This window comes from Typha angustifolia, chromosome 5, assembly GCF_048772165.1.
Source record: "Typha angustifolia cultivar Huaian chromosome 5, ASM4877216v1, whole genome shotgun sequence".
Taxonomy (NCBI): Eukaryota; Viridiplantae; Streptophyta; class Magnoliopsida; order Poales; family Typhaceae; genus Typha; species Typha angustifolia.
In genome coordinates this window covers 206,965-217,671 of record NC_133243.1, presented here as the reverse complement: position 1 = coordinate 217,671, position 10,707 = coordinate 206,965, and the positions used below count along the sequence as shown (strand labels likewise).

The 10,707-nt window shown below is 39.7% G+C and overlaps 2 protein-coding genes across 2 annotated transcripts; both read right to left on the bottom strand.

Moving 5' to 3' along the window:
• Nucleotides 1-543: 543 nt before the first annotated feature.
• LOC140760444 (gamma-glutamylcyclotransferase 2-1-like) lies at nucleotides 544-4,294 on the bottom strand. Its single transcript, XM_073097381.1, has 9 exons — nucleotides 4,020-4,294; nucleotides 3,586-3,704; nucleotides 3,411-3,487; nucleotides 1,992-2,048; nucleotides 1,813-1,869; nucleotides 1,687-1,727; nucleotides 1,531-1,602; nucleotides 1,336-1,415; nucleotides 544-1,042 (listed from the first exon to the last, which is right to left on the bottom strand). The coding sequence occupies exons 2-9, from the start codon at nucleotides 3,692-3,694 to the stop codon at nucleotides 867-869; spliced, it is 669 nt and encodes a 222-aa protein (XP_072953482.1). The 5' UTR covers nucleotides 3,695-3,704; nucleotides 4,020-4,294; the 3' UTR covers nucleotides 544-866.
• Nucleotides 4,295-6,768: 2,474 nt separating this feature from the next.
• Nucleotides 6,769-7,624, bottom strand: LOC140760170 (molybdopterin synthase catalytic subunit). The gene has a single exon (XM_073097008.1). It carries the CDS (start codon nucleotides 7,584-7,586, stop codon nucleotides 6,951-6,953), a length of 636 nt encoding a protein of 211 aa, XP_072953109.1. The 5' UTR covers nucleotides 7,587-7,624; the 3' UTR covers nucleotides 6,769-6,950.
• Between the last annotated feature and the right edge of the window lie 3,083 nt (nucleotides 7,625-10,707).

Here is a 10,707-nt window from a genome sequence, read left to right as displayed (position 1 = left end):
GTGAAAAATTGTAATATATATGTAGAAATAGTGATTATTAAATTAACTTCCTACGTACACACTGGTGTAATAGAAATGTGACAGTTACTTCTAGAATTGTGTTTTGATTACCAGAAAGTGTCCTCAAGATTATTCTATTTCTCGGGTGCAGAGAAGTGGTGGTAGTAGGTGAGGGTGCGGTAGCGGTTGAGCAAGCCAGAACCAACAAGAGCGGCTACATCAAGGGAGCAGCTTGCTTGTGGCTAAGAGCGGTCCGAGGGAGGGGAGAGGTGACGGCGGTCGATGCACAACAGCTATGAGGCAGACCGGAGAGGCGGGCGGTGAGCGAGAAGAAGGAAAAGAGAGGAAAAGGGAGAAGAGGACCTTACCGAATCTGCTAGGGTTGGTGCAGACAGCAGTCGTCCTACTATTGATTTAACATGAGTATTTTCTTTTTCCATCATCTCAACAATTCTCTCCGAAACAAATATTCACTTTGCGGGAAGCAAAATCAAGCAATCGAGAAAAGAAAAAAAAAATCCTTGGTAAAACCTCAGGAAGAAATTTCTTCAATAGCTGAGCATTCGCATGATCAGATTCTTTTTATTCATGAGAAGAAAGTTTCACATGATCAGACTCTAATACTTCATACATCTTTCGATGTTAATAGACCGAATTAAGCATTAGCACAGACTACAACACATTAGGATACAAAAAGATCTATAGAAACCTCAGGAGAGAGGCCTAAAAGGACACAAAAGAGGAAACCATTTGCTTGTCAAGAGGACCCATAGTGTAACGAACGTATCAGATAGAAAGAGGACCTGTAAAGAGAGTAATCTAACTTCCTAGCTTCTGCTATGTTTGGACCATGAAAACAACTGCCTCTATCTGGAATCCACAACAGTCGTTTCTGGAAGGGTGGAGAGGTGCATCAGAGGAAGATGGGTTGTTAGTAAGATATGCTGCGCTGCTGCTGCTGCTATGTTCGTCTTCTCTTTCATTCTTCCAAGCACCTCTCTCACCTTGTTCGCCAGCTCAATCACATAAACATCTTCATGCCCTGCATCCAATAATCCAATTATGTGTCTTGAAGGAAATCAGAAAAAAATTCAAATAGAAAGACAATCACAACGTGCAAAGAAAGACAAACAAGAAGGAAATGATTGCCAGATCCAAGGCAATATGTTTCAATGAACCAATAATTATTCAACCGGCAAACCAATATACATGAATTTTAGGAACACCATATCAATTTCCTAAAAAGCACATCATTGGCTAATTGTACCACTCTGCACTTATATCTAACACAAATTTATTCGCAGTACTAAAGAAAAAGATCACTGAGATTCTCACCTATGTCAAACATAGCTTTCTCCAGCAAGAACAAGTAGTCCCTATTGTTCCCACAAGGACCAGTCGCAGTAGCGATTTGCCTGATGTTGCAAATGAAATAAAGTTAGGCATGGAATTGCGATCATAGAAACATCCCACTAGAGTAGATATGACATCCCGACAGTACAATGACACTAGAGTTTTACAATAGATAACCTTGCCATTTCCTCCAAGGGAGCAGGACCTAGATAATACTTGTTGTTTTTCCTATCAGGAGTTGAGATGAAACTGCAGGCATAGCAGGTTAAATAAGTTTACCATAAAAGAAATGTCACAAGAAAAAGAACATATTCTGCAGGTTTGCTCTCTTACGCCATAACTCCTGTAACGGCTGCCTTAGAAGTGTCTCCTTCCTGAAAAATTAATCAAAAGTAAACTGAATGATGCTAGTAACTAAAAGGTCATTGAACAGGATAGTAAACTGATTTTGCCGCTTACCTTGTAAAAATCAACTGATGTCTTCTTATCATACTCACATTCTCTTTTCTCCAAATACTGCAATGTAAAATAAGAGACTTAAAATACATGCATGATTATAAATACTTTAACTTACTCAACCTTAAAGCGTATAATACTTTAACTTACCCAACCTTCAAAACAAATAAGACAAGTTTTACCTTCATTGCAGCTTTTTCCTTTTCGAGACCACCCTTAACGCAATATGCAGCACCCCACTGAGATAGATAACATTCATGGTAAGTAAGAAAATGACATATGTAGAAAGAACCAATAGCATACAATGTAAGTAAAACATCTTCTAAGTAAACATGGTGTACATAAACTTCTGATGGAGTTTAATACAGTCAACTTCAACAGAGCTTTCAAACTTAAATTATACGGAAGAGAACTTTTCTAACTTCTAACAGATTAGGTTTCTTTGTTTTTTTTCATGTAATCATGAGGACTACCATTTATTGATTGTACTCATGTGAGACTTATACAGGTCTAGAGTGATAGCACATCAAACGAAGATCAAGTATTGTATGAAATAAGATGTTGTAACGGACATAAAAATCAAGATAAGAGGCAAGTTCTTCACTGGACACTACCACAATTGGTTCCGATTATGCAATTAAAGTCATTGAAATGAATATTGGGGTACATCCAACTACCTAGTCCGTCGGTCAAGCTTTTAGTGTAAGTCAAGTGCTTTTTTATCGGTCTTTAATTTAAATTTAGGGGTATTTTGGAAATGCAAAAAATGTGTTAATACTGTTCATGGTACATTTTGTGTGAATAGTAACCAAAACTTGTCTTATTATTATTTTAAAGTCGTAGGAGTCTTATTAGGTTTTGTTTAAGTTAGGGCTGTGTTCTCTATATAAACGATTTAACTAGCCAGGGCCCTAGATATGTATGAATAATTTTGAGAAAAGGGAGGCTTGAAGCCAGGTTTACAATTTCTTTGTCCCGTCTTCTTCTTTCTCTTCTATCTATTATTTTCCTTTCTATCTATATTCTTTACTCTTCTTCTCTAGTTGAGTCTATGCATTCCCGTCACAGTTTTTGTTCTTATTGTTCTTTAGTATATATCTCTAGATTGCTTCCCTGTTTTCTGCAGTAGGACAGCATAGAGTAATTGATCTAAATCCTAGATTTGTTTATCTTAAGGCTCATCATCACATTGTAGGACAACCCGTATTTCATCCTGCATCATGGTGTGGTTCATACAAAATGTTACAGGTTAAATCAATAAAAGTACTTTATAGATTCCAACACCATTTTAAAAATATCATCACTAAAGACACCACCTAGGCTAACCTGGACTAATAAATCAGAACTGCTGAGATTCCAAATTAGTACATCATCAATCAGATTGCGTGCTAAAAGATAGTAATGAGAAAATGATGAATCAAACAAGGAAGCATGCCAAATACATTTTGGTCATGCAACAGATTTCCTATTCATGGTGTAAAGATCATGTAGCAGAAGATTCATGGAGTGGGAGGTCCTTATAAACCTTGCAACACCCAGATCCTTAAGATGTGGTGAAATACTATGAAATGCATTCAAACATATGATTCAGATCTGCTTACACAGACTGCTCCTTTCTTGGCCTCCAAAGTGCATGTTCTTGCTGGATTCTCCGGAGTGCCTCTGTGATCTATACATGCTGTAAGGAGTGAAAAGAAAAGAACTACTGTTAGCTTCTTACTTTACTGAAGGAGTCAGTCATCAATCTCGTCATCCTTTTGCTGCTTAGCATCTTACCAAGATCAAAAACACGCCTGTGGTCCTTGATGAAGCCTATTATTTTCTCATCAAATTCAAATCCCGGGTTCCAGACAAGCGATCCATAACCAAATACCCACAGAACCATCTTTGGTTACCTGGATGATTATAAATAGTTAATAGGCATTTTCAACTAATAGTCTAGCAACTATCTTCGGATGAATCAGTGAAAGCAGCAGGAATGGGAAATAATCGTTCTTTCAAAGAGCACGAATTTGCCAAAGGCACTTGAACAACTCGACCAAAGGGCAACAATCTACATTATGAAAAAAAAAATACTTGGATCTAAATTTGCAGAAAAATAATTCAAAGATTAGGATTTGCACTTCTTGATCGCTCGAGAAAAGGAACAGTAACAACTATACCCAGAAAGAATATTTAAAAAAAGAATTGGACAAAAGAAAGAGCCTCACCAGAAAGAATTAGCAAGCCGTCTTCAAATCGAAACCTTAGAAAAGCAGATCTCTAAGACTTCACAAAGATAACAACTTTAATCGCTGAGATCGGCGCGAAATTTCTAGCAATGAGTATACGAGGTAGAGAGAAGAGAGGGCGAGGATTGGAGGGCTAGGGTTTCCCACTGCAAACCCTAGATCTCTCTTCTCTCCTCTCTCTCTCTCTCTCTCTCTCCTCTCTCTCTCTCTCTCGGGATTCGGTTGGGATTATTTGCAGGGAGGAGGAAGAGGACGGTGGACAGTAGCATTTAAAGCAAGCGATCGCCCTAATTCTATTAGAGTTGGTTGACCTCTTTTCCTCCGTGACTGCCGACGAGGTCAGAGGATCGACTCTAATTTTATAAAATTATTATGAAAAAAATTATTTAGTTGATGATCCGATAATGCAGTTGAGGTCACACCATGAACTCCAATTTTATAAAATTATTATAAAAATAATTACTAGTGATTGATGGCTCGATAGTGTCGTTGACTTAAGAGAACTCTGAGCTCCGCAACGTGCCGTCTTAGAACAATATCTTATAGATTGACAACAGACTCGATTTAAAGTCTAAACTAGATGATTTAGTATATTATTTAATAAGATTTTAATGCCTTTATATTCGGGGATAGTTGGCTCTTTGTTTAACTTATATCTGATTGGCTCATAATGAATGATAAAAAAAAAAGAGTATATAAAACGAAGGAGCAAGGAAAGTATGGGATCATGTAAGCATGTGATACATGTGATCTCACATGCATACTAACACACCTAAAATTACCATCGTCTCCTTCTATTTCATCATAATGACTAAAATAGATAAACCATTGGTGTTCTTCCGGAATGGACATTAAAAATATTAAAAAAACTACGGCATACGGACAAGCATATCCACTATCAATGGGGGAGAAAGTTTACAAAGAGGGTATTACTTTTTTGGGGATCACAAGAACGAGAAGAGATTCTTCACTGAATGAAAAAAAGAAGATTCTTCGACAAATGAGACAATGTTACTATCTCCTTAGTAGCCAAGCAAGATGATCATGCCAACCAATAATCTCTCTCTAACCCAATCTCTATTGCATAATTTTCTTTCTCTCTCTTTAAAACCCAAGCTCTAAAAAAGAAAACCCTCCCGATCTAGAAGTTATAAAGGAATGACTTAGAAAGCCCTATTATTCTCTTTGATTAGCGACGGCTTGCTGAAGAAGGATGAGGAGGAATAGGAGGAGGCCGCGATAATGACTTGTTAATAGAGGAGGAGGAGGCGGCAGAGGCTTGCCAATGAAAGACGAGAAGGTCAGATGAGGAGATGAGAGAGGAGGAGGATGAGGAAGCCGACACCGAAGCCGACAGAGGAGGAGGAAGGTAGGGGATGGTGACATTCTTGTCAAGGGTGGAGTGATCGAGTGAGGGGACTGATTGAAGTGATGAGCAATAAGGGCAATGTCTGCCTCGTTAACATTGTTTAATATTTAAGTATAAGCCAATCTTGGCATGTCTCAACTTTAATTTATTGTGAGACCAAGCCTAGTATTGCTCAATGCATATAAGAGAGTAAGTAGACAAAAATGCTCTAAAGATCACCTCTAGATGATTCGAGGAAACACAAGATTGTCTCTATTCCCCCATTAACAAATCAAAACCACACAAGCTGAAGCAAACACAGCTTTATTCTCTCCTTAGTGGAGAAATTTGTTGTTCCCTATTCCATATTCTCTCCTTAGTGGAGAAATTTGTTGTTCCCTATTCCAAGATGCTCTCGCTAAATCAAAACTCATCCGACCTCTCCAAACAGAGGACAATCATGCTTTCGATGCCACCAGGGTGTAAATAAGCTTATCGAGCCGAGCTTGAGCGAGTCAACTCTGGCTTGACTCAAAATTCAAATCGAGCCTAAAAATAAGCTCAGGCTTGGCTCCATTTGAGCCGAGTCAAGCCCAAGTTTCAACTAAGCCGAGTATGAGCCGTTAGTTTAACTGAAAGACGTATAATTATCTATGACTTCATCTAGGAGACCAAAACAAGACGAACTAATATTCTTAATCAGACGGACTTCTCATGAGGAAGTTTAATCCTCATTATCCGTATTTTTGCTATTCATTATCCGTATCTAAATCTATATTTGGACTAAAAATATGAGTATTCCTTAATAAGTTTTTAAAGTGATTAGCATACGTAGAAGACTATGGATATTATGCTGATAAAAAGAGCAAATTTTTTCTTAAAATTTTTTTGCAGCTTTCACTTGTAGAATAGGAATAGATTTATTTTAGAATAAGTCTCTTTATTCTAATGTAGTGATTAAATAATATCTTACCTTATTCTAGTACACTAATTCAACATTCTCTCTTTCTAAAAACTATTTATTGTTTCATCTCTCTCTTCTCTAAATGCAACCCCATATGCTTACATAGTGCAGGATATTACGCCTATAGTGTGGGATAATACTCGTATACTCAAGTGCGGGGTTATAATCCTGTATACCCGCATAATGCAGAGTATTATCCTACATATCTAAGCGCGGTGATATAACTCCATATACCCATGTAGTTAGGGATTATAATCACACCTACCCACATAATACAAGATTTTTTGAAATATTATTTCCCACCAATTCAAGAGTATTTTTATCATTTGAATTAAAATATCACTAATTCTTAAATATTTTTATATCAACTTTATTTCGCATCAAATATAATTTTTATTAAAATAACTCTAATAATATTAAAAATTAGAATAGCTATGCTTATTCTTCCTTTATTCCACGGTAAACACAGCCAAATTTATTTTGGGAAAGAACAAGTCAACTTTTATCCACCTGTAATACAGTGGTGGCGTACTCGACTAAGTCAAAATAATCAGCAGGATAACGGAACATCATTGACCCTCGGATTTACATCGAACGGTCAGGAAGATCCTCCTCCTCCTCCTCCTCCTCCCTCTTCCACCCTTACCTTGTGCCCGCAGCATCGCCGCGCGGCCTTATCGTGCACCCTTCCCTCGTGATTCCTATCCAAGAACTCGGCGTTCTCCTTCCAGACCTCGCCGTTTTCGTACACCTCCTTCTTCCAGATGGGGACGGAGGCCTTGATCTCGTCGATCACGAAGCGGCACGCCTCGAGCGCGTCGGCGCGGTGGACGGCGGAGGCGGCGACGAAGACGCTCGCCTCTCCGACGGGGACGGTGCCGAGCCGGTGGGCGACCGCGAGGCGGCGGAGGTCCCACGCGGCGCGTGCTTCGGCGCAGATGCCGCGTAGGCGGCGGAGGGCCATGGGGACGTACGCCTCGTAGCGGAGCTCCACCACCCGCTTACCATTGAAGGTGTCACGGGTCGTGCCCTCGAACGTCGAGATCGCGCCGGCGGCGGGGTCGCGAACGTGATCCACGTAGCGAGAGAGGTCGAGCGGGGAGGTAGACGACGGATCTAGGATCTCGATCAGATCCTCCGCTGCCGCTGCCGCTGCCGCTGCCACTTCCACTTCCGCCGCTGCCGTCAACTTCTCGTCCTCCTCCTCCTCGCTTGCCACCGTCAACGCCGCCATGGGAGTTGTTGCCGTTCGGTTGCAGACGAAGAGAAATTTGGGGGCGGGGGGGGGGGGGGGGATAAGTGGGGAGGAGAGAGAGGTTGGAATGACGAGATTGCCCCTGCTTATCTTTGTTTTGTTACGCATGCGGTGATGCAATCAAGTAGGAATATTATAATTCAGTGAAATTTGCATTTAACACCCTACCTTTTCTAATATATAGTTAACTTAATCTAAGAATTTGGTTAAATTTATATAACAAATCTAAGAAAGGTGTAAAATGAAAATAGATTAAAAGGTAGGGCACTAATTGCAAATTTCCCTATAAAAATAATAATAAACGTCACGGTAATCTATTACGTAGAGCATGTGTTGTCACATTAAATGCAATTATTAAGTTCTAAACGTTAAAAAGGTTAATTAATAAACTACATAACATTGACCCAAAATCAACTTATTAATATAATATAAAATAATTAATATAGTTGGACAGAATGGAACGTCTCTTTTCCTCCTCCGAACAAAGTGTATATTTGTTAAGTGCTAGCCCTGTTTTTTAAATCGATACTGAGTCCTTTCTTTCTTTCTTTCTTTCTTTCTTTCCTGGTTGAATTAATTTCATTTTAGTGGCTTGAGTTGAGTAGTCTTTTGGATCCTTCCTTGGTGTTCTCATCAAGCTGAAGTCATTGCTAGAGCTTCGCCCTGCTAGCTGACCTTTCTACCCACTGCTGTAGACTCTGTAGACATCTTTGATGAAGGCTTTCGTGGCCAAGTTGATAGTTTTGGCATTCTTTATGCATGTCAGCTATGGAAGGAGTGTCCGCATTGTGGGTTTGTTGGCTTGGGTGGCCTCGATTGTCACTGATTGTGATCGTTGGTAGCCACCTCCACCTCTTTCGGCTTGTCTCTTGTCGAGGGAGAGGAATTAATAGGGGTGGGGTGGGATGGGTTGGGGGCTTGGGTTTGGTGTAGCCCAGCTTAAGTTGGGCTTAGATTAGGTGGCGATCTAGCCCAAGGTATTAGGTGGCCCTTGACCCAACTCGATTGCTTGTGGGTTGGATTGTGAGGAGCCCCACCCAATTGAGCTTGGGCTAGATGTCTTGTATGTGCCATGTAGGCTCGTGCCATGCATGCATGCACGTGTTTAACGGGTTTATATTCTCACATTAGAATCAGATTAATGTGAGGAGGAAAGGCTTGAAGGCAGATCGTCCAAAGCTTGTGTTTTCAACTTCACGATCACCCATAGGTAAAAAAGCGAGAAGACAATAGATATTGTTTCCTACCGAGACAACAGTCACTCTCAATGGATCCTTCACATGCTTTTGGCATACCATGGCTCTTCCGTGCATCTTTATCATGGCGGGAACAAAAACAAGAGGAACAGACTCGGCGTTTATCTACTATCCCGTTTTGCGCTCGTGAGGGAAGGGTTGGTGATAAAGACGGAGGTAGGGATTGGTCTTACTAGGTAAAAGGTAAAGGCGTGATCTGTGATAGTTAATATTAGAGCCAGTTTTCCGGGCTCAATCCAGTCTAGTATCAAGATTTTTAAGTTCACTGAAGCTACAATCTATATGGATATTAAAACAAGGAGAAGAAAATTCAATGTGTGTCATAATCCAAACTTTCTGTATTATATGATCTAATAAAGTTATTAGATGAGTAAAGAACATCGTAAAATAAATATTTAAATCGGCTAATTTAAAAAAAAAAATCACCTCCGTACGTTCTTACCATCAAAATCTCGTTGCTTACTTTGAGACGCAACTAAGAAACTTATGTATCATAATTCTATCGTGTGATATATTTTTAATCATACTCTTATCGGCAACTTTGTCAGTTTATTCCTTAGAATCAATCAATGATTAAAGGCACTTTATCCTACTATTTATATGCCATGTATCTATATATATATATATATCAACCTATACTACTACTCTCCTACTCTTTTGGCCGGCTTGGCTGATCGATCGGGGCAATGTGGCGGCTTAAGATCGCCGAGGGCGGCGGCCCGTGCCTGAGGACGACGAACAACTACGTGGGGAGGCAGGTGTGGGATTTCGATCCCAACTCCCGGCACCGCCGACGAGATCGTCGCCGTGGAGCAGGCTCGCGAGGCCTTTCGACTGCATCGTTTCCAGATGAAGCAAAATGCCGATCTCATCATGCGAATGCAGGTATATATATATATATATATATTTTTTTTTTTATCGTCCAGTAGTCCAGATGAAGCTAAATTATTTGCATGCAATTTGCGAAGGAGAATCCTGTTGACCTGGAGCTTCTTCCAATGGTGAAGCTAGCAGAGCACGAGGAGGTCAGCGAGGAAGTCGTGTTGACTCTGGGTTTAAACATATGAGATTCCCTTCTCTCTTAACCAATAGGAAAAAAAAGAAGAAGGAGGAGGAGATTCCTATGGCAAACCAAAATATTTATATATAAATTTCAAGAAGATAATATGTAAAACAAATCTCGACAACATAGTCCCCTGTTCAACAATCTCAAATCTAGAGAGAGGTGGGCATAGATGGAGAGTCTGGATCCGAATTCAGTGCCGACCGACTCTGTCTGATTTGGTCCCACTAGATATATATGTATATTTGATGATCATGGATAAGTAAGTGCTCTACATCTTTGGCAGTTGTTGTCTGTCTCTAGATCTTGTCATGGAGTTGGTTTCAGACTTCATATTCAACTTCTGTTTCATTCTGCAATCCTTGAGATTCTCAAAGATTTTCTTTCTGCAATTAAAACCTTCCACTATATCAAGGATATAGGGACACCATGAAATCATTAGATGCAAATTCCTAGGCATTCAAGCTACATATTACAAGACTGTTAGATTACTTGTGTGTTGCTGAAGATGGCATGAAGATGCAGGTGTAGAGATGATGTTTAATTAGCACAAACATAAATAGTTCTTGCTTACATTGTTGATGAACACAGCTACAAAAATCTTAAAATGGTTCAAAATCCATGAAAGAGTTACACTCATCCTAGCCTCAGAAACCTACTTAAATAGGAGAAGGCAGGTGAAAAACAATTGATCACTTACAAAAAAAAAAAAGAAAAAAGAGAAAGAAAAACTTTAGATTTGTATGGAGATAGTATATCATCTGTAAGAATATCTCCCTCC

Excerpts from the sequence above, each read along its gene's own strand:
- LOC140760444 (XM_073097381.1), bottom strand. The coding sequence starts at position 3,694 with ATGGTTCTGTGGGTATTTGGTTATGGATCGCTTGTCTGGAACCCGGGA. Across the intron at positions 1,728-1,812 it reads CATCAGTTGATTTTTACAAG|GAAGGAGACACTTCTAAGGC; the intron begins GTAAGCGGCAAA and ends TTAATTTTTCAG. Across the intron at positions 1,416-1,530 it reads CCCTTGGAGGAAATGGCAAG|GCAAATCGCTACTGCGACTG; the intron begins GTTATCTATTGT and ends TTGCAACATCAG.
- LOC140760170 (XM_073097008.1), bottom strand. The coding sequence starts at position 7,586 with ATGGCGGCGTTGACGGTGGCAAGCGAGGAGGAGGAGGACGAGAAGTTG.